This window comes from Musa acuminata, chromosome BXJ3-7 (genome assembly GCF_036884655.1).
Source record: "Musa acuminata AAA Group cultivar baxijiao chromosome BXJ3-7, Cavendish_Baxijiao_AAA, whole genome shotgun sequence".
Taxonomy (NCBI): domain Eukaryota; kingdom Viridiplantae; phylum Streptophyta; class Magnoliopsida; order Zingiberales; family Musaceae; genus Musa; species Musa acuminata.
In genome coordinates this window covers 18,641,510-18,666,271 of record NC_088355.1, presented here as the reverse complement: position 1 = coordinate 18,666,271, position 24,762 = coordinate 18,641,510, and the positions used below count along the sequence as shown (strand labels likewise).

Below are 24,762 nucleotides of genomic sequence, written 5' to 3'. Positions count from 1 at the left end.
AAATGAGTTTAATCAGAATAATCTAAAATAAATTGGCTTCTTTAAGAGACCTTATCACCCTTTCCATAGAAATCCCAATTAATCCAACTTTAGCTAATAAGCACTTAAAAAAGAATTATATTGATTGGCAAGGTTATATAACCTGATATTTTAACTTTTAACACATCCTTAGCTACAACAATCAAGATGTGCATCGATGATAAACTAGGGATCTAACAGTTTACATAAATCCTGAGGTTTATGAGATAACAAGCTACTCATGCAAATTCGCGCAAGCTAAAATGCTACCATAAAAGATGATTTTAGACAAGCTTTTCAAAGAAGTCTAAATGCCAATAAGACCACATTTGAAGTCCAGAAACAGTCCAACAAGCTAGGTTCAGGACAGCAGACAATTGAACGGAAATTTACATGATTTATCAGCATAATTCAGATATATGTACAAACCAAAAATACATATTACTATCCTCCCTTGCTTCCACATCCTTCGTTGTTAGTGCTCGTCCCAAGACACAGCTGCTTTGTCCCAACTGCACCCTTGATCACCTGCAGCTTGTGCATCTTTGGAATTTCTGCATGTACCAGATGCCTCACCAATATCTTCAGTATCCGTGGACCATTTATTCCAAGATGAAGATTGAACAACACCAAATTCCTTGGTCCTGGCCCAGTTCTCTTCTCCAACATCTGCTTCATCTTTGCTCCAGTTTGACGACCTTTTACTGCAGCCAGATGAGTCACCATCATGAGATTTTCCCTTGCTCCAATCATGTTGTTGATTAGTTTTTCCTCCGCATTCGGAATTTGCATGGTCTTTGGACTTTTCCCGACCAGTGTTTTCGTTGCTGCCCCAACTCGATACAGAATTTCTAGGTAATGATCCATCACCACAGCTCTCCCTGTCATCCTTCATATCAGATGAGAAAAAACTACTGTGACCAGGACCCCTACCGCCACCATGACTAAAATGCCTTCCACCATCAAAATTATAACCACTGTTACGCCCCCAACCTCTTCCGCTTCCAGACCATCTGCCTTGCTGGTTGGGTGGCCCATCGGAATTGTCACCTTGACTTTTATCTCTTGTTCCGAATCGGCCTCTTCCTCTTACCCAACTAGATCCCCTGTCTTCACTAAAATCTCTCAGCTTGTTCCATTTGCATTGCTTTTCACCATCAGCCTCATTATTTCCTCCCCTTCCTCTTCCCCAACCAGATCTTTGATTACCAACATGATCCATTTCTTTATTCCAGCTACCACTGTCCCAGCTATTTTGTCCTCCACCTCTTCCTCTACCGAACCCATGACCCCCTTCTCTAGGTTTGCTCCATCTGTCAACCTGATCACCTTTCCCAAATTCTTCACCAGATGATTTTTGCCCGTACCATGTATCATTTTCACTTTGCTTGGATCCTCCTTGTTTCCAATCTTTCGAATCATTTGACTGTCTATCCTTCCACTGACCAGACCAAGAATTCGTTTTTCTTTCCCAACTGCTAACTTGGCCAGAATGTTCCGTTCCTGGTTGTGTAGAATGTAGAACAGCAGCATTCCTGCTGTCAGTTTGATATCCACCTTGAACTGTGAAATCTTCTTTACTTTCTTTTGAATTATCACCCCAATTATTATCTTCATCAGTCTTCTCCCTTTGAGAATTAGTAGTTGTGTCCCAATTGCCATCTGCAGTTCTCTTTTTTCCCTCCATGTCCCAAGCATCTACATTTCCACTGCTAACCTCAGAATGAGTCCAATCACATGACTTGTCCAAAATGACACCTCTTGCTTTTTCATCACTTCTTACAGCTACCTCCCAGCTATTTATACCAGCACCGGTTGAATTTTTGCAAGACTTATCAGCTCTCGGTCCATCCCAAGCTCCTGTAAAAGTGGATGATTGGGTTTGAACAAAAAGCACCAGGAAAAGTCATGAATTGCATTCATACAATCAAGTCATATGTCAAAATAAAGAAGCTAAAATCATTCACTAACCTCTAATTGTTTTCTCATAAGCTTTTACTTCCGAAGCATGGTCAGTCCAGCCACACCAGCCAGAGACTTGTTTTGCACCTGAAGCTTTCATGCTGTCCCATTCATATCCACCTGCAGCCTTACCTTCATCACTGGATGACAATTTATCCCAACCAGGCTTATTACCATCACTTACAATGGACATGTCCTGATTGTCCCCAATGAACCTTCTACAAATGGATATATGCAAATTTTCCGGAGCCGCAGGTACATTTTTTAAAGAATCACCTACCCATCCAGATGTAGTTGTAGTGCTCCACTTGTTTTTGTCATCATTACTCAACTCAAATTGTTCCCCAGCATGAGATTTTTCCCAGTTGCTGCTTCCCTCAGGTAAACTTGCTCCCTTCTCCCAACAAGAAGCATCATCCACACCTTTGGCATCCTTTTTTGCATCAGCATCTTGTGAGAAGCTGCTCCAACTAGACAAGGACTGGCCAGCTAAAGATTTATTTTTGCTCCAGGAATGCATTTGACCAGTTTTTCCCAATGATTCATTTTGATTACAATTTCTCAATTTATCCCAGTCAGCATTTTTATCATTTTCCCAATTAGACAACGAATCCACAGAACTTTGCTGGTTCTTCCAATCTGAAGTTTCAATCGCACCATGGCCCTTATCCCAATTGCAAACTTGCCCAACAGATCTCGTGTCACTAAGACCATCCCTATTACCTCCAGCTTCACCAGAATGTCCCCTGGCCTTGCCTCTGCCTTCATCTCTACCTCCTCCCCTACCAGATGACCACTCTTGATCTCCTGCATCATGCCTCATACATCCACTTACTCCATGGAATCCCCTTCCTCTTTCCCAACTACTTCCTCTAAACACATTAAATTTGTTTTGCCGGCTCCAGTTGTTATCATGGTTCCTATGTCCATTATCTTGTTCCCTTTCTCTTTCCAAACTAGAAGTTTGACCCCAGTTATGGTTCTTACTCCAGCTGTCCTGGGATCTATCATTATCAGTTGCACCTAGACCACCAACACGTTGTAATTCTCTAGGTTTTTCTGAGTTCATCCGAGTATTTGCATCAGCTCCTTCACAGTCTTTTCCTTTGTTCCAGTTGAAATCATAATTTCCTTTGGGTGACATTCGATTGTCCCCTAGACAATTCTGACTTTGGCCAGAAACTCCTGTTTTGCTTAATCTGCCAATTACAGCTTTGTCATTCTCTTTTGCTTTGACACGATAACCAGATAGACTAGCAGATGGACTCTTTGCATTATCCCAATCACCAACCTCACATCCATGGTTTTGAATAGAATGGGACCCACCAATGGCAACAGCATCACAGCTGTTATTGTTTGTATCTTGCAATTTTGCAGCTTTTTGCCAAGCATCATCCTCAGTACTTATTTTGCCTTCTTTATTGTCCCAAGAACATGTATTATTGTTTGATTGAGTCTGACCAATAGCAGCAACATCCCAGTTGTCATTGCTTTTCTCTTGAGATTTTGCAGTTTTGTCCCATGCATCTTCTTTTTTACTCATTTTTCCTATTCCTTCACTGTCCCAAGAACATGCATTACTCTTTTTAACACTCTCATTATCCCAGATTCCTCCAGCATCATCTACGGAAGTTTTTGATTTCTCCCATCCATCCACATCATTCCTCAGAACAACTGCAGCTTTGTTGCTCCAATCATATGATTTTATTTCACTACTTCCAGCTTGATCTCCAGCACCACTGGAAGCCTTCTCCAGCAAACCTGAATTGGATGAATTACCCCATCCACCTATGGCTCCATCAGAAGTAGGTGCATCAGTTCTATTAGCATATGTCACCTTGTTCAAAGGATCAGCTCCAAGTCCTAGACCTGTTCAAGGTTACAGTAGGCAATCAGAGTTCTCATGCAATCAATAGAGTTACAATAGGTAGAATTGCTTAAGCCTTCACAGCAGTAAATGAACCAGTTGTTTTACCCCAACCATCCGTGATCTCAATGGAACCACCTGAGGTCTGTTTACCAGTGGCTGTTGCCATATTACTCCAAGGATCAGCCTCATTTCCATGATCTGTTTAATATTAGAACAAGACAATATAAACTCAACAAAGGTGCAAAGACTAAAAAAGCTATATTAGCGGCAATAAGCATTAAAAATTCCCACTAGTACAAGAACAAGATTTTTTGCCCCAATCATCCATTGTTTTATCATAATCACCTGTGTCAGTACTAGACACAGACACCAGTTTATTACCCCAAGGATCATCTTTGCATCCTTCTGCTTATAAAAATAGGACCAATCCGAAAGTGTTCAAGCAAACAAACAGTGATAAAAGGAAAAAAGGTTTGCCAGCCAACTAAAATTACCAAGCTGTAAACATGATTTAACAAGGTCAAAGTATTTATCAATTCCCCTTCCTTGCTATAGATAACTTCTGCAAACACTTGTTTATAATCTGTCAAATGCATGTTGCAAAATCTATTATAGGGGTGAACTGCACTTCTGCTTTCAGTTGAAACTCATAAACAGGAAAAGATAAAACAACACAGAGGGGTGAACTGTTAAAGCAGAAAATAAGTATTCCTCGATTAGATCACTCATTGACTGAACTTATATGGGTCCTATAACTACCAGCATACTGAAACATGGTATGCCAATATGCTGGTCAACACTGAGAAGGGGAAAGAAGGAGAAGAAAACGAAGAAGACGAAGAGGAGACACTGATTAGGAGAGTAATACAGTACAAGTAGGAAGAGGAAGTGGAGGAGAAGAGAGAAGCAGAGCAGTAAGAGGAAGAAGAGGTATAGGAGGAGAAGAGGAAGAGCAGATGTAACAAGCAGAAGAGTTGTCATGGACTTCTTTGGTTTTTGCCTAAATAGTATGACACCCTTGCGACATCCATCTACAAAAGGCCAGCTTCCAAGAATCTTAGTTGGTTTTTACCTAGGTCATGCAGCACCCTTGCGATATCCATCGCAAACGGTTAGCTACGACATAACCTCATACAGTCCCATAGGGACCTGCAAGCAAAAGAAACGGGTAACATGTTCATTAACTTAAATGCATGTGCAAATCCAAAAAATAAACTCATGATCGCACAAGCACAATTTATGGGCAATACAAAGTACAAAGATAGTCCTAGTAAGCTCGGAATGGCATGATGTCTAAAGCCCCATCTGGCAAAATGCCACCAAAGGGTTCTAGGGTGCCATATTTCACATTGCAAACGTGTGATGGGGGGAACGTTTCAGCCACAAATCAACAGGACTGTTTTGGTCATTTTCCCCACACGACATGGCTTTATCTACAATGCTTGAATGTTTTACAAAAGCAAAATGGGACTGCTAAGACTATTAAATAACCCTTACAAGTTGTCTAGGTGAAAGCAAACAAAAACACCCAAAATCAACACTAAAAAGGGTCTCAGTCGTGAATCGAACTCCTTGACAGCAACACACCGTGACAGAGCAACAATTGTCGAAAGTCGAAGAGGTATTAATGTGAAGCAATGTGAAGGAAATAGGGGATAACAAGAGAGAGGTATTAATAATGCAGACGACTGCCTAAAGTCAGACCGACCAAAATGCCAAATCATTGAAACCGAGACAAGCGATAGGCCTAATTTTTTATAGTTACCAAGCAATAACCTACTCACTGAACTGTACTAGGCAAAAAGGACTAGTCCTGTGTCAGCCGGTTCATGTTCAAACCAATAAATACTATGGGGTATGGACTAGTCCACGTGAAATTTTATACAATGACAAGAACCACACAAAAGGAACTACAAAAGGAAAACCAACTTGAAATGTAGAATATTAACAGGCACATGTTCAATTTAATCACACTAATCTATGACTCGATAATTTTCCAAGTTTGTGATACATAAAGTCATCTAACCAAATTAATATATATTTTAAAAGAGATGGTTCGAATATAAAAATATTATGTGATGCTGCAGCAGAAACATTTGAATTTTAAGTTTGTCTGAACAAAAAAAATTATTCAGTAAAATTAAATTTAGATTAGGCAAGTTTTGAGTCACAATTAAATATTTAATGAACATTTTGGGAAGAAGAATTATGGTCCATCAGAATCATGTAATTGTCTCCATTACACATCCCTTATGTCTTATTTAAAATAGATAAAAAGAATCAACTTAACTCAAAAACTAAGCTGAGTGGAAAAAGAAAAGGCTGTCTCACCGGATGCTGAACATACCAGGAGCGATTCAAACACAGCTCAATATGCCAACAGCCTGGATTCAATCAAAGTTCATGTGCTTTGGCCAACCATTAGTAGTAGTGAGCCAAAACACCTAAGATTCGACTAAAGTTCGTCAAAACCCAACCGTTCAAGCCCATTCATTTGAATAGTTGGGCCAGTTCAACTCATTTAACAGGCAAAATAAAAGGTCCTATATTCTTTCTATTAGCACAAATATTCCAACAACTTCACGCAAGAAAAAGAGCCTCAGAGGTCCATTTTCAATAAGCCAGCTGAAATACAAGGAGGTGATAACTTTTGATGAGATACTCCCCTAATCCTTTTAGACATGCAAGTTCTCTGATTAAATGAAAATTTTGGTGACACCGAAGGCCTCTAGACAACTTGTTAGTCAAGTTTTATTATCATTAGGTGATCTACATTTCATTGTTTTCACATACTCTAGTCTAAAGAAAGTGCAAGATCCAAATACAATTCTACAGGGACTCTGGTGAGTGTGGGTGATCTGAAAAACAGCCTTTTATGCATTTATGTTCTCTGATTGAATGCATTTAACTTTACTGCTGCACGAGATGGTCTATCTAGTTCACAAACCTACATCAGTCCCTGAAGCAACTAAACTGATGACCAATCAATCCTGAATGGCTTAAGCAACAAGTTCACATGCACCATATATGTATGAGTGATTAGGGTCCATGTACATGACTATCAAATAAGATACATGGATCTACCACATTTGGCTCTTGTCGCATGTGCAAGCCCAAGATATAAAATCCTAATTAATTGATCATCGATGGCTACAGACAGAAAGGGCATCTAGAAGCTACCACAATCTATGAACAAAAAACAGCTCAATTCTGTAACAGTCAAGACACAACATACAAAAACTTAAAACTAAAAAGTATCTTCTTAAAATTGAAAACATAAAAATGACCCAGTTCATAATTTGATATCTTCTTTTACATTTCAGATAACATATCCTCATAACTTCAACATGTAGCAGCAAATATGTCAGAGGACAATATAAAGAAAAGGACAGCCAGAGTACAAGGATCCACCATGTCCTAGAACAATACATGAAACACGAAAAAATAAACAGGAAGAAGCATTGACCAAATGTTTACATGATTTATAAGTCTCAGGAGAAAAAGATTGTTAGACTTCAATAGTGTGCATCATAACCACCTTCGACAGAAATAGATTTAGAGAAGGCAACAATGCTAAATACAGTATCATTATATCCTACTAAACATCATTGTTTCCAGCTACAGTGCACAGAAAGGGTCATCACAGTTTAAATTTGTCTTACATACAGAAGTTAATTCACTAATTCTCAATATATGCTCTAAGAGTGTAATAATTGAAAAACTTGGCATTTTATACCTGCAAAATCAATTAGCCAAATCACAGCTGCAGTGATTCAGCAAGAAACGCATGTAACAATATGTAAAAACTATTTAAACACAATGCATATATGGCTCAAAATCGACTTTCCAATGTATAAATGGAAACAATTTGAGTTTGATTGGATGACATCTCCAAAAATAATAACCAGTTCAAACATTGTTACATGAACTCGTACCCGACAATTTAATTCAGCCACACATCCAAGTATCCAGTTAGGCAAGCTGACACAACGGAGATACAAGAACGTGCACAAGAGCAATAATTTGTAAATATACATGTGACAATTGTGCTAAAATGTTGTGAGAAGTGAAGGCCATACAATCAGAAAAGGCTTCATCTCTATGCTGTTATCTCATTTCAAATCGGAAGAGTATAATTGAAGTGTCGGATAAGTGCCCTGCTCACAGATGCATGAATACAAATCCAACATATCTTGTGGGTTTCAAAGTGGAAGTCCATGTAATAGTCACCCAGTCAAATGAAATTAAATAATAACGAACATGAAAAAGATAAGTAGCTTCTAGAATTTGCTACCTGTTTGATTCTCATTGTTACAAGCAACTGATAGATTGGAGGAAGAAAAAGGTTGCCAAGAATCCCTGTGAAGAATTTAAAATGAAAATCAGGAGTGGCCACAGTGATTCACAATGTGCCATATGATTAACAATGCCACAGATTAGTTTAGAATCTTAAGTAAATTGTACGCTTTACTGCATATATTACGAACCACTTTCAGTTAGCCAATTTAATTAAATTAAACAAAGGTAAGAATAAAGTTAAGACAAAACAAACATGCAAAGGAAAGCACAGAGTGGTCACCGAACCTGCCAAATGATGGCATCACAGAGTCCCATGAACTTTTCTCTGCTGGTGTTGATGTTTCTCCAAATGATGGACAAGCTATAAAATTAAAGAATGGTTCAATATTGTAATACAGTAAGACAATAATTAAATCTTGGAATAATTTGATGATCTAGAAAAAAGACAAACATGGATGCAAATACTAGCGAAGGATTAAATAAATTTTCCTTGTAATATGTCAAAAGCACAAGTTGCTACATGTGAAAATCAAGCTGCAAAAGTTAGCAAATCCAGTATTCAGCTCCAACTAAGGATTGTTATTCAGCTTGGAAGACAAAAAAATGCTATACAAAGAAATACCTGTGGACAATCCAAAGTGATCAGAGGATATAGTAGCTTGATCAGATGATCCAGTTGCATTATCTCTTCCATCGAAAACAACAGATAATAAAATCAGAAGGCAGCAAAATACTGCAAAGTAAACCAAGAAGATACATCCAGCGACGAGCATCTATTAAAACTAATGTTTATGTATTTAAGGACATTAAATACCCTTTTATTTTCGGCACTGCTAGAGATTTGTCCGTAACTACATGAAGAACATGAAATATTTGTTAGAGAATAAAGATCAAAAAAATATACATCTTTCCAGTGAAAATCTTCTCAATCAACAAACCTGTTATAAGCTTCACTAAAGAATCCAGCTTAACTGTGACATCAGAGCGGTAGATGCCTACCACACGGCACAGGTACCCTTTCAGTGGACCTTCTCGGATCCTCAATGTCTGGCCAATTGAGAACATTTGCTCATTATCACTTTGGCCACGACGGGTGGCTGCATGTCAAATGCAAGATTAAGACAGTTTTCTTTCCACTAATTCAATGATATTCAGATACATACAGCCATGAGCATTGTTTTCTCGGTCAAATGTTCTTATAGGTGATTGAGAGAATGAAGTGTTTGCTTCTTTTCCCTGAACAGAAAAAATAGACAAAATGAAAAGGTCACAATTACAAGAAAAATCCAGAATAAAATTCCCCACCTTTCCAGCCTTTACACCATAGGAATTCTTCGACTCTTTCACTTTCTCACACGACACGGATTTCACAGAAAAGAAACCACTATTTTTGGTTTCATATTCAGCATGAATAAAGAGTGTGCCCTTGTACATATGTTTCACAACTCCTTCTCTACCCTGCCAAAAAACGTAAACTATCAATCTCAACTATTTTATCAGAAAATAAACAGCCAATGTGAGAAAGAATTATATGCAAGAACAAAAACAAAGCACAGTAACTACTGAAGTAAATACTAAATTGTTCCGATAAACTTCAAAAAGAAAATTTATGAACTAAGTAAACCATCACACACTCCAAGAAACTGTGTAGAACGTTGACCAAAGAACACAATATTATTTAGTTGTCGATGTTTGGTTCAAGCAAAGCTCATTTTTAAGTAAAACTATATCTGATGCATCACAACAAATAAAATGAAAAAGAAAACTAGTCTATTGAACATAACCTCACTATTTACATTATAGGGATTTTACGATGATGTTCAATCTCTCAAACTTGGAGTTGTGTTCTTAAAGATCAATTGATTAAATATTTATTACCTGCAATGGCCCTGCCAAAATTTTGACAATGTCATTAATGAATATGGTTGTCTTCTTCCAATCCAAAGCCATGAACATTTTATCCACACATGAGTTCTTTATGTCCTGAATCTTAACTGTGACCACATTTTCTCCCTCTATGTCACCTTTCAATATCTGAAAAGATTAAAAAAATAAATGCATATTAAAGATTCAAACGGGTGAAGCAATTATTTTAGCAAAAGTGATACCTTGAAACAGTCCTTCTCAACAGCAATAATAACACCATAATGCTTCTGCCTGGAAGTCGGAAAGGAAGAAAGCTATTCAAAATTATATATTGCAGGTGATTAGTCTCAAATATGGAAAATGTGGCAGCACAAACTCACCCAAACAAGACAAGATCATGAAGACCGTAATCATTTTTTGTGACAACTGACACTTCATCATCCAATATTTCAGCTCCCGGCTTTTTCTTACGAGCATTGTAAATGCTTGAAACCCAGTTTAAGTCTTCAACCATATTATTAGTCACATCAGAGAACATTAAAAGCTCACTACTTGATGGCTGGACCCCAGAGAATATTACAGATCCAGTGGAAACCTTTTTGAACAAGTAACCATCCTTCAGCATCATGCCGTCAAGCACCTCAAAAAGTTCTCCAGTCAGCCGATCACGCTTGACTTCAATATGAGGTCTGAAGGACCTGATAGATTGTAGAGTTGACTTTATTTTCTAGAACTAAAATAGTTTAAAGTAAGGTTCGCAATACCGTACCATACCGGTATTTCGACCTGGGCTCGGTACCGGTACGGTATACCGAGCAGTACACCCAGGTGTGCCGAGTACTGTAGCACTGCTACAGTGCTACAGTGCACTCGGACCGGTAACAGGTGATCCGCATACCGACAACCTGTCGGACCGGTACATACCACCCATACCGGCCGGTACGGTTCGATACGGCAGACCCTGATTTAAACAATGAAAAATTAAATAAATATGAAATAAATGATATAATAAACAATTACTCGAGTTCATGAGAGCTTATCAAATGTGGTGCAGGAACAGCAGCAAGCTTCAATGATATCCCACCACCCTGCCAAATTAGAACTGATTTTATCCATGTAGCAACACTGCTAACTTGAGCATTTCATTCATTAATTGTACACATATCAGTAAAACAATGGTATTTACTTAACCCCAAATTCTATTTTTTATTCCATTAACCTTTTCCTAGTACAACTTATCAAAAAAAAAACCTTTTCCTAGTACAGAGTATGAAACAAAGTTTCAGACCAGAGCACAATGTAAAGCCGTGGCAAGAAAATATTCAATTTAGATTACATCACTCGCCATGCATGATCATTGAACAACTTTTACATTACTCTCCATTCACGATCATTGAACAACTTTAAGTTGACAATAAGAAAGAAAAGACAGCAGTATCCTTCAACCTGTCTTTAGAGAAAAATATTCCAAATATAAGAAGCAAGAAATTCCAGGTGCATTACAGAAGCAGATAACTATAGATCTGCATACAGAAGCTACCAAATGCACTCTCTATGAGCAGCATACTAACCAACAGAACCATCACTTGTACACAGGAAGTTTCCAGCAACCAGTAAAATACGTGTAAACTTGTCTTGGGTAAATTTTTTAACAACTAAAACCAGAACATTTTTTTTTATATGACTAAAACATGATGAGTAAACCAGAACATTTGTTTTGGATATGATTAAAACAAAAGTAGTTTTTTTCTTTCTTGAACTGCAAAAATTTCAGCCTTACAAGAGTTCAAGTTATTGAGAACTTCCATAAAAGCACAAAAAATGAAATTTATTTTAAAATAAATGGTCATATTCTACAACATTGTAAATTGTAATCAAATCCAAATTACATAGCATGGATTTATTAAAATTGGTAAATTCTGCCCTGGACAAATTAACCTGGTTAAGAAAACAGTTTTTGTGTTCTAGTTGAGGATGAACTGGGCCGACAGAGAGTATGTGCTCAAGAATATTCCACATACATATTGAGAAAAGAAAACTCCATAAGAATTAATAAGCATCATAAATAAGAGTTTCCCTGGTATATATATAGAAAATTCCACAAATGACATGCATAACTGTTCCCTGTACAAGCAACTCAGATTGATGAGCAAAATAGAAGGAAAACTGAATTTCCAACAATACCCATACAAGTATAGACATTTCAGCAGTAAATAATATTTGTGTAACTTCAGGAAAATTCATATGCCAACATCAAAAGATATTTAATGCGCCTTCATATTTCCACTCAAAAACATGAATTTCACAAGGTAATTTAAAGGCTCCGATAAACATAACCCTCTCATTCATCTCCTTTCATTAACTTTTAGAAAAGAAAGCATTTTCCAGGCATGATATCAATAAGAACAATAAGATGTAACATGGCAGCAACATCAATGGGTCCACTCATCTATGTATCCTGAATGCATTTTAGGATTCTTACACCAACATCTCCAAAAGCAAATCTCTCTCTCTTATTTCCTATATCTTACCTATGTGTTCCGTGATGTTTTGAATATAGTAAGACCACAACCAATCCCCTAAATCCTCCACCCAGCTCTCATAACTGCAGCTAAATCCAAAAGAATGTAGTAAGCTCTAACTGTCAGCAATGTAGCTTCCAAGATGACCATATTCTTAACCATAGACCTATCACCTACTTTTGCATCTAGAAAACCTAGAATCTTCTTCCAAATCCACCACCACCGTCACTCATGCCACTGCACTTGAGCACAGAAAGATAAATAAAGTAGGAAGCACCACCTTCAGTCAGTGCAGGTTATAAAATATAGTGGACTTTTCATGGATGACCATGTTTTTGGCCCTTGATCCCAATTTTTTTCCAATTCCATACAAAGTCTAGTCCAACTTTGTGCTGCCTCAAATCAATTATATATTGAACATGTTTCATCTAAAGGTTATTCAAGCAACCTAGCATATTAAAAATATATACGCAAAGGTGTCAATCAGTCATAAGCAGTTGGTACACATTCTATAAGACCTAACATAACAAATATCTCCTTGTAAAGATAAAGACAGCAAACAAAACAAGCCATCAGATAAAAGGTATCAACTATGATACAATTTGGCTATATAATTTATACACATACCCATCAAAAACACATGATAGAAGAAACAGTCACAAAAAGGTAAACAAAAATGGTCAAACTAGTTGGATATCTTACAAATTTTTTGGCAATAGCTTGTAAATCAATTCTAGGAACCAACTTAATAGTTAATTGTTTCTGTCCATCATCAACCGCCACAACCTACAGAAAATATTCAATAAACATAACTATAGAATATAAAGAAGAATAAAAAAGCCTTGATAAGTAATACCAACAAAAACAAAATAATTACAACCTGTGCCAAGTCCCCTTTGTATTTTCCACTTTTCAAACGAACCCACTTTCCAGTACATACTTCAGGTAATTTGTTCCGAATAGCAAGCAAGTGTGGAACTTCACTTCTTGGGACAATATTGATTCTGCTTGAATATACGCTACAAAACCCTTTGCATGCCTGAAATATAAAAAATATGACAGTCACATGCATATAATGTACTTACTACTCTACACACACACACACAACTTCACTTCTTGGGACAATATTGATTCTGCTTGAATATATGCTACAAAACCCTTTGCATGCCTGAAATATAAAAAATTTGACAGTCACATGTATATAATGTACTTACTACTCTACACACACACACACACACAGAGTAGGACCAAATTAGGACCAAATTAATCATATACTTCAATGATAGGATGGGTATTCCATGTTCATATATCATATATTCTCTTGAAAGAAATCATGAAAAATCACATCTCACATAGGAAAATTACAAATTACTACAACACAAAATGCTGATATACTGACTTAGGATTTGCTATTAGTGTATTACAAATCACTACAACACAAGTTCTAGACTCATCCGAGACTAATAAATTCACTCTTTACAGGCCTTTGTGAATTTAAATAACGATTGATTAGCTTCACAAAGACTAATAACAAAAATTCATGTCAATAAGACAACTCTTGATTCCAATAAAATTTTGACAAAATGGTTACCAAGTGCATAAGGAACTATTTCTCGAACAATGGAGTCTACCAGAAGTTAGCATTAGATACACCTATCAAAAGATTCCAGATGATACACCTATGAAACTTAGTTCAGCATTAAGTCTCTCTTCTTTTTGATAGTACAAGACGTTGATCGGTTGATTGCCTGGTTTAGAAGAATAAGATAAAACATGGCTTCCATATCAGATAAGGATCGAACAATATGGATCAAGGTAAGCAAGCTGAAAATCTAAAGAACAAGTTGACCAAAACATAGAACGCCTGAATTCAAGCAGTGAAAAACAAAGAATGGAACACCAAAATACCACATCTATTGATAACATAACCATGTGCATTAAAGAAATATAAATATCAAGCCCTTCACTTATGAAAGACCTCAGTTTTAAAAGTTTGGTGGTACGTCCGATTATGAATCCCATGCATCAACAAAAACCAAACATAAAGTAACAAAAGTGGTGGATGAGGAGAGAAGAAAAAAAGGTCGAAAAAGCACAGAAAGTAAGCAACAGTCGCAAGTAGAAACAAAGAGAATTTACATTTGTTTCCATTGACTTTATAGTGTTCCTTTGGCTGGATTGTTTGTGCTTTACTTCAATTCAGTTTTTTTGTTATCTATCATTTTTAAACCTAGTGTCCAGCTAAATAGTCAATCTGTCAATGTAATCAACCAATTCTGGCTGATAATTAGTTCCAAGTATTTTTAAATGGTTACGCATGAAGCATTTCATACATTGAACATTGTAAAGGCAATCAACAAAAAAAAAAAAGATTTTACCAAAAAAAAGAAGCAATCAACAAAGATTTTACCAAAAAAAAGATATCCTCTTATGGGCAATATCGCTTGTTACAAGGAGCATCAAATGTTTTTTGATTGCTTCTAACCAAAAGGTCCCAAAATGCTTGAGATGTTAGGCACTCGCCCGAGCGAAGTGAGACGCTCCAAAATATTAATATTTAAAAATATATATTACGAATGATAAATATAAATAAAAATAAAAATGACACAATATGATTTCTACTAATGGAGACCTATGCTAAACAAGTTTCTAACCAGTGCTAAACAGTTCTAAAGAGTGGATCAGTATGCTGCTAAACAATTCTAAAGAGTGAACAAAGAAGAGTTCTAAAGAGTGGATCAATATGGCGCTAAACAATTCTAACCAATGCTAAATAGTTCTAGAGAGGGAACTGAGAAGAGGGGGAACCGACGACTGTCGACAACTGTGGAGGAAGGTGGGGGAAGGAGAGGGCGAACAGACGAAGCTACGAACGAAGGCGAGGGTGACGAAAGAAGGCAGCGGCGGTGGATGAAACTGCAGACGAAGCTACAGATATAGGGTTTCACTTCAGGTATGTCTCACTAGGTTGAGCGGGGGGGGGGAGCGGGGGGCGAGAGAGAGGCGGGGTTGTTTGTGTTAGGGCATATTATTTGGTTTGATTCAAACGATTTGATTGAACCAACTTGCTCGTTCAATCGAACCAAGCTCGAATCTGGACCCAACTTAACTTGGATGCTTGCCTGAGGCACCGAGGCTCAGGCGAGCGCCCGAGCAGCACTTCACTGAAACGCCTCGCACAAAGGTATTGTGAGGCACCTTGCACGAAGGTATTGTGAGACACCTCAACCAAGCACCTTTTGAAAACACCGCAATCAACAAAATCTTCTATGGGTCTTCCTCCACACTCTAACAACAATTGGTAAGGTGACTACAAGAAATAAAAAATTCAATTATAGGTCTATCATGGTTAAAGATAAAATCACTCTTACCGAAGGAAACAAAAAAAATTCATCAATATATGTCCGCTTAACTTGAGCAACCAAAAACACAATAGTAAGATCCAAAACTGATATTTACTTATAATGTGCTAACTGCTAACAAATTTTACAAAGTATAAAGAAATCAAATTACCTCAATAACATCATATAGTTTATCAGCTTCAACAAAAACATAACCTTTGACATGCTCGAGAGCAAACACAGAAGAAATCTGCAGTTTCGTTCCCAAGTTTTCCAACTCAACATACTTTTGCATGAAGCAGAAGGTCATCTGTCGTTCACGTCCAACCTAAAACCAAGCAATTATGAAGCACTAGAATGCCAGTAACTTACAACATTAGGTAAGTCTTCAAGATTTTCCAAAGGTACCATGCATTTGACTTTCCAAATGATCACATCCTTCATTCCATCTGCTTCTGAGGCCTTGACATCACATTCAGCAGAATCATCATTGTATGTCACATGCTCTGAACCATGGGCATACCTATCATTGATTAGTTCTTCTAGTTCATCACCACTCAGCTCCTCTTTCACGAAAAAAGGAAGATGATGGGACTGTCCATCTCCAGTAATTTTTTTATTCTCATATTTTCCATCATCAGCGAAATCTACTATAAGTTGAAAAAAGAAAAATAAAATTAGCAATCATGTCAAAATGTGCCAAGCTAATTAATTCAAACAACCTAGTAATGTATCATTATTTGAACAAAGCACAAAATCACTAGCAAGTAGAAAATACAAACAAAAATATCATAGAAGAAGTAGCAACTGAAACACATGTGCTATATTAAATGGAACATGCTACCAGAAAACTGACTACTACCACACTAACCCCATGTGCAAGAGACTGAAAAAAAAAAACAATAACCTAGTACCACAACCACTTGGAAAATAAAAAAACTAGAAACTGACCCTGATAAAAACATATAAGATACACTAATAACTGTCAATATAAGAGATAATACATGGAACTAAATTTTGATAAAAGAAGATATTGATTCCTCCACTAATAAAAAAACCACCATGTGATATTATGGCCACAAACTCGGTTCACTATGAGTATAAATACAGGTGTTTGTGCTAAGTTCATAATTGATGATAATACTAAAAGTCTAAAACTATTAAGTAACATTAAAATATGGGATATTGCTTTTATAATATGGATATTCCATTCCATCAACTAAAGCAATCAGATAACATATGACAAGGATATAGCAACACATTATGTATCAACATGTACAAATAGTTGTAACCAAGTTCACAATGTTGATGTAAAATTGGTTATTAGGAAGACAAAATAATGTGTTTCCAATTAGGTGTAACCTCACATATGATAAAAGAAGAGAAAACTGTTTCAGATGGTATAGATATATATTAAAAGCAAGTAATGTAATTTTGCCCGGAATGGCACATACCAACCAGTATTAACCAATCCAGTCATGGTTCGGTAATCATCGAATTTCATGTGGTACAAGGCTTACCATGCAGTAAGCCCTGTGAATCAAAGTTCCTATCAGAACTGGACCAAACAATAAGCTCAGTTTCTTTTATTTATTTCCTAATCCTAAATCTGGTAAACCCCCCTCAGCCCTGCATCACACTGCACTGCACACTGCCTGCGCACTCCTCTTCTCATTTTTTCCATTCCATATCCACGAATGCCTCTAAGCCTCCATCTCCATCACCACCACCACCTCCTCCCCTCCCCCCATACACATACACATCAAGCGCTCCCCTAGGCATGCCATGAATTCACTCAGGCATGTTGACTAACATAGGCATTGTGTAAGCAGCCACTGAGTCTGGGGCAAGCTAACATGGGCTCGTGCCAAATGCATTAGCTGATCCAACAGCTCGACTCAATCGTCAGCTTACTACCGGCCTCTCCATCTCCTATACCACAAACTCTTTGTGGCCCTCTCCATCTCGCCAACCGCTTTCACCCACTCCATTCCTCTTTTCCTTGCTTTTGTTAACAACCAAAGCCAATAATCGCCAATGATTGCCTAAAACAAGAGTGAAGTTCATAAAACAAAGGAAAAGTGACCTTATATTGATTAATCATGAATTAATATGTCAAAAGAAATGTTCCATTTAAAAAATGTAATTGCATGGAAATTAAGACCAGTATAAAAATGAAAGAATAGGATAAATATCCAAATATATATAATATATTTTTAAAAAGCATGAATCATATAGGATAACACAAAGAAGTAAAATTTGAGAAGAAACATAATAAAAAAGCAATGTTTCAACTTTCAAGAATCTAAATTATAAATAATTGAAAGAAAAACAGCAAAATCCAACAACTATATACCCATAATTTTCATATCAAGAGTAATTGGATAAAAATCAAAGACGAAAGACATTTAAGTGATAGTAGACAAGATAAAGTAACACATAAGAAGAAGGTAAAAAACCATTATTGGTAGTTGACATGTCGATTGTAGTTGCAAAGAATGAAAAAATGACAAAATGAATAAGCAATAAAGAATAAATAAACAAAAACAAGAATGATATAAAAAAATAAGATAGAAGTAGAAAGACCAACATAATTGGCAAGTAGCTACAAAAGAAAATGTCCAGTGTTAGAAGGGTAATGGATGGAGGAGAGAAGAGGTAGGCAAGAGAGAATGAAAAACATAAACAAAGAAAGAAAAAGATAATCTCACTACACTGGTAGACATCAAAAATAAACACGGGAAAAGGAAAGGACATAAAAGAAAGGACTCTTTAAAGTTAAACAATATGCATCTATTGTGCTTCTGACAGCACCTGTTGCTGCAACTTACTCTAACAATCCCCAAACTATTGAGCCCAATCTGCCTTCACACCAAGATGGAAATGTATACTTCCAATAATGCAAAACCACTACCTACATGTCACATTGAAATGAAAGAAAAAAGTCTAGAATGTGTGGTTAAGTTGGTTCAACCCACAAAATGGCACTCAGTTAAGTGCCTACAAATGGCCTACGATCCTAATCCACTTTTTACAATGCTGCACAAATCACCATCTAGAAGAACATATGTTGTGATAAGGAAAACAAGAGTTCCCAACCCATAACCAGAAGTAAAGATAAACTGGCTCATTTATGACGGACATCCCTATTTAACCATGATGTCAGCGCATAGAAATGACACAAATCCAAAGCAGCATATGGCAGATAACGAGCATACGGTAACATACCGACCGGTATGTTCAAATCCAACAGGCTACCGAACCAGTACCAGGCTGGCATTTTAAAACATGATTACATCTATGCTAGTAGACCGTATGATAGTGATATACAAAATGTATCAATGGCCAACAGGCACAACCTTTGCCAAGAGCTAAATCCTTAATTAGCAAAAGGAATGCTATCTCTCGGCACTGCATACATGCATGTTTAAGACATGAATCATTAGCTTGAAAACAAAGCTTTACAAAAATGAGGGACAAATTATTGCATTTCCTAGTTCAAAAGCAAGAACTCCATTTCACTTGAGGCCCACAATTTTTTCACCAAATAAATCACAGTTGAAAACATAGTTGCAACAGAAAATATCACAGTCGGGCAAAATACCAAGCCCGCAATTATCAAGAGAAGGAATTCAGTAGTTGGTAATAATCCTGATAATAAGATATTGTCTGCGCAGCCAATGTTCCATAAGAAACCCTAGGCTATAACACCAGCCATTGCAAAGCGTTATACAGCTTTATTAGTTCCATTAGGTGTGCGTATTTCCAAAATATTACATTAATTACCAAAAAAACGTAATAATAGCAACCATTACCACAATAATACAAGTCCTTGGTGAGTTCCTAATTGAAATAATCACATCAAAGACAATTTCTCACAGCAAGCAAAAACAATACTTAAATTGCAGAAGCACAAACAGAATATGCTGCAACAATCAAGAACAACACTAATACGGTATCACAACAAGTACAAGAGCTTCATCCCACAAATAGATGATGGTTCACCCTTATAATACCATGCACATACATGCAAAAGAATTCAATGAGTATATGATAGATAGTGCACAAGCATGAGACTAATCAAAACATAATTGATCATAAACAATTGAGAAATTTGGGTTTCATCAAAAAAGAACCATCAAGTTACAAAACAAAGTTGAGTTGCATGAACATCTCTAAGAAATACAGGTGTTTATTTTAAAAATATATATATTCAGATGCCCCAGACAAACTTGGATAGAATTCAACACTAAAACAGCACACACAAACCTATCAACGTATACAACTATTAAGCAACAAAATTTGTGTCTTCAGTAAATTTCAGACATAATAATGACACTCATCACAGTCAGTTAAGGTAATTTTCTAAAATGATTGGTTGCTACAGTGAATTTTAGACATCATAAATTTATGAGTTAAATTAAATGGTAAAGCACAAGTAGGACCCTAACATGACCATTAAATAATTATGTAATGAAAGGAATCGAAAGGATGGTTTCGCCCATCAAAGTCAACTAAAACCAGCACGTCACAGTGAAACTTTCACAAGACACTTGAACAGCCAAAAAACATTTAAACATAAATTCAATATTTGATATGTTTAAAATTAATTATATGAATCAACATCAATATATCAAAAGAATGTTTAACCAACCGAGTGTAAGTGTCATGTGAGTTACTGGATTTAGATTATCCTCAAAACCTGATAAGAAGGCAGTTCTTATTTTCAGTTTTATTAAATCATCCACATGATGTATAACAAACATCTAGATTCTGACAGCCAAGCCTCCGAACTCAAACAACTTAAACATTAGAAACTAGAAAATAACAAATGTCTAGAGGCTAGATTCAGACCTTAAATTTGGATATGAAATACCAGGACAGAACAAAAATCTGATGAAATCCCACATGCAACGCCACAAATTAAATGCCTTTAGAGTTCAAAGAGTATTTGGATGTGTTCAAGATATCAACTAGATAATACCATTGTTGAATCAGAGTTAACCAAGGAAAATTAGATTGAAGAAAGAAGGGTAAAAAGGCTCATAAACAAGATAATGAAGAAGCAAATTGTGAAATTAAAATAAAAAAAAAAGTGTCATGCTTCATTTAAATATAGATTAGTTCATAAAGTTTTGAATGCAAATTATCTTCTGGCAAAGATACAACATTATCGCCATATTGGAAAATTAAGCAACTAACTAGTATTCCACTATACATGACTTTCACATATCAAATTTTAAAATATTGATATAGAGAAGAGATTGTATCCATGGAGATGTAAGCTTAATACAGCTGCTAAACCACCACGACACATTCCGACATGTGTACATATGCCTGTAAAATTTTGATCATGCATGCAACTATGTACATACATATTGTTCCGACATAACTCCCTCCATGATGACAGATGTAATATCATAGAACAAAAATGTGCATCATACACTTAAATTACCAATCCTTGATTTGAATAAAAACACCGTAGCAAATACCCCAGCATAACTCCTTAAAGACATTAGAGCTCAGCAATCCGGACTCATAAACCAACGTTTTTCGAAGCATATAAAAATAAAGCAAACTCCATAAACCTTAAACAGGTAGTTCGAATAGCATGTGATGCCATTTCCCGATGCTTTCAACAGGCACTATAACCAATGGAAACGTATCATTCCACTGCTTGCACACCAGGAAAACGTATTAAAACCCCAGAGCTAGAACTAGTGCGATCGACAACCAAGACACCGAGTGAATCGTCGTTTGCAGGAAAATCAACGGAAAAAGCTAAAGGACAGCAGCGTAAACCCTAGAGTACAGATTGCCGCTCAGAGAGTACCGACATTATACCTAGATCGCTAATTTTTTCATCCACCTCGCTTTCCTCCTTGTTATCGCAGTCAGAATCGGCATCGACGGCCGCATCGTCGAAGAACTGGAGAACCCCAGGTCGCCGACGCCTCTTACGGCAGCCGCCGGGGTTCTCTGACGCCGCTGTCTTCCTCTTCACGGAAGAGGAAGGAGCGGCCGAGGCCGCAACTTTTCCGACGACCTGCTTCCCTTTCCCTTTCATCGTCGTCGGAAAAGGGAAGACGACCACAACAAGAGCATAGTGTGGGTTTGTTTCGCCTTTTGGGCTTCCACTCCACCGTCGTTTTTACCGAGGGCAACGCATCGTCTTAGCTGCCGCGGAGAACGTTAATCAGATTAGTTCTTCCACGTGGCTCTTGTCAGCTTGTTACTCGAATCAGTAACTGGACGCAACGTAGTTCGTATAGGATATATTATATCGTTCTCCAAGTTGAGTTTATCGCCTGTGGTTTGATCACTCTTCGGGCTCCCTTAAGCTGCTGCAGTTCTGGCGGAAATATGTAAACAAAGTAATTCTTTCCTTCTATTCCTTGCCAAGTGGTGCACAACTCGCTTACTAGGCAATAACAATGCGCCACGCAGTAGATGCACGATATATTATACTGCTCTATGAATTGAGTTTATTGGCGATGAGACCTCTTGATACCTGCCAGAGAAACGCCCTCTTTGGTTGCTGTACTCAGCCAATCACACGGTGACCAAGTTAAAGTTCGTCGGACCAACTTCTCATCTAAGCCCAGTTATAGCTTCAAAATAAATGTTGTATTATATTTGTTTCTCCAATTTAAATTTAGTAGATATATCTTTCTTAAAAAGTAAGCATCTACATATATATTACATTTGGTTAATTTTCCTATCATTTGACTGTTAATTGAAGCTACAAATTATATTAATATCTTTTAAATACTCAGCATGATTTAAGAATATTATGTGTATTCTAGATAATTTAGACTTTTTAAACTTAAACTGACCAAGAGTTTCTATATGAATGTTAACTATATATGTTATATCAAAATTTATAAGAAAAAATATGCTACATTTTAAGTTTTGAAAGGGTAACATCTTGGAAATAATACAGTCACATATATGCATACTGACTAACCTAATGGGTCCTTTCTAGAACTAGACGTTTACTATATTTATCTAAATTTTTATTGTTTGACTTATTAATTTAGTTATAATTATTTATAATTTTGTAATAAACTGTCAAGATTTTTATCATATAGATTATATGACACATTTTAGTATTCTATTTCCTCTACTTAATCAGAAAAATATTAATTAATTCGATAATATAAAATCATCCTTCCTTTTATATTGGCCACCTTATTTGACTTATTATCTTTGTTACTTTTTCTTTCCATCTTTATTCTTTGGGTACTTAAACATATATCTCCATATTTATTTTCTGTTTCTACCGAATATGGATTGCTATTTTTGTTGTCATAATCTTACTTTAAAAAAAAAATCAGACTTTTAAATAAGTTGCTTCAAGTGAACATTGTTTAATCATACCGTAAATTTCATTAATTCAACTTAAGAACTTAGATGGTACGAAGCATGAAAAAGATCTTAGGATGAATGTTGATTCATCTATGTTATTTTAAATGATTGCTCATGAAAGTTGACAGGGACGATATGGATTGGTGTCAATCCACGCTAGGGGGTTGTACGGGTCGGTCGCCTGCATGAATGCACCGTAGGAGGTATGGGCAGCCCTTGCAGTTGCAGTTCCCTCATGCTGACTCTACAGGTATAAAAAATGATCTCGACACCTAAACGGAGGACCGATCCCAAAAAAAATTTACACTAGATACAAAACTAATTTTTCATCATCTAACTTAAGCATCAGATGGGTCATATTGAAAATCTCACCTGATATTGATCTAATGTGCAAGATCCCAACGGAGATTAGATCTACTCTAGTTCCACCTTAGAATTGCCCTCGCTAACCCTTACTCAGCTTTAACTACTCCGCTTCTCCCTCGAGAAGACTCATCTAGAAGATTTTGCACTTTCGAGACAAGATCGAATCATACTAACTCCTAGTCCATTGTATAAGTTGTTAATAGAAGTATTTCAAGTTCTTATTTTCGGTTTAGATTGGGCACAAATATGCTTCATTTTTTTCATATTTCACGAGTTAATAGAGATCTTTTTCAATCAAATCATCTTATTTTAGAAATTAAAGAATAATAAAAAATCTATATTGTTATGCAATATAAAATATTTTACAAATATATTTTTGTTTTATGAGGAAATTTATATTCTAATTTTTAAGGTTTTTTTTAACTAATTCTTAATTTGTTTAAACCGATTAAATATATTAACCAAATCAATATCCCATCACTTTTGAGGGGCTTTACAGTTAAAAAGCAAAACAAGGACTTCATGCAGTAAAAGAAACTGAGGAATTATTCTCGTAATAAAACCTATTTTAACTTTACATTAGCAAAAACATAATATTTTATATTGAAAAGAAGGTAAAAGATAAGAAAACATGATATTTGATTGACTTTCGAATGAAATCATATCTATATTTATTACTTCTGTTAGTGAACCTTTACTTGTGGTTAAGTTGTCGGCTTGGTTCAATCTCGGTTGAAGAATCAGACGAAGCATTGATGAACCAATGACATATCGGATAACATGATTCAAGCTTTTTAATAATTGTCTAAGATCAAAAGGTTTTAATTGTGCAGGATTAACTACGATAGCGATCAAGGTATCATTTTAATAAAATCATAAGTATTGCATGTATCATTTTAAATCATAAATATTTCATATCATGATGGTACCAATTTTGTCAAATTACATCCTACCATGAATGATCAAAACTTCTTCCCATTTTAACATTGTAAACAAGAAAGAAGAAGGGAAGAACATAATGGTATAAAATATTTCAATTATTTCAAGGTATACAAGCCATAAATATAAAGAAATCATGTCATGAAAGATAATACCATATATCATTTTTGATAAATTTCTTCTTGTAAATAGAAAGCACGATAGGAAAAGA

At 36.2% G+C, this 24,762-nt stretch overlaps 1 protein-coding gene across 2 annotated transcripts; it reads right to left on the bottom strand.

The window, feature by feature from the left end:
* Positions 1 to 266: 266 nt before the first annotated feature.
* On the bottom strand, positions 267 to 22,008 carry LOC135584077 (protein RNA-directed DNA methylation 3-like). 2 transcript variants are annotated; one of them, XM_065159540.1, is made up of 19 exons: positions 21,723 to 22,008; positions 16,287 to 16,525; positions 16,051 to 16,206; positions 13,418 to 13,576; positions 13,240 to 13,323; positions 11,036 to 11,103; positions 10,396 to 10,713; positions 10,258 to 10,306; positions 10,028 to 10,183; positions 9,455 to 9,607; positions 9,313 to 9,385; positions 9,088 to 9,246; positions 8,964 to 9,000; positions 8,772 to 8,836; positions 8,435 to 8,510; positions 8,145 to 8,209; positions 3,956 to 4,048; positions 1,990 to 3,849; positions 267 to 1,878 (listed from the first exon to the last, which is right to left on the bottom strand). In XM_065159540.1, the coding sequence occupies exons 1-19, from the start codon at positions 21,943 to 21,945 to the stop codon at positions 494 to 496; spliced, it is 5,418 nt and encodes a 1,805-aa protein (XP_065015612.1). In that variant the 5' UTR covers positions 21,946 to 22,008; the 3' UTR covers positions 267 to 493. The 2 variants fall into 2 exon arrangements, with proteins under 2 accessions (XP_065015612.1, XP_065015613.1); XM_065159541.1 differs by lacking the exons at positions 11,036 to 11,103; positions 13,240 to 13,323; positions 13,418 to 13,576; ... (1 more) ...; positions 16,287 to 16,525; positions 21,723 to 22,008 and adding an exon at positions 10,790 to 10,993.
* Positions 22,009 to 24,762: the final 2,754 nt, after the last annotated feature.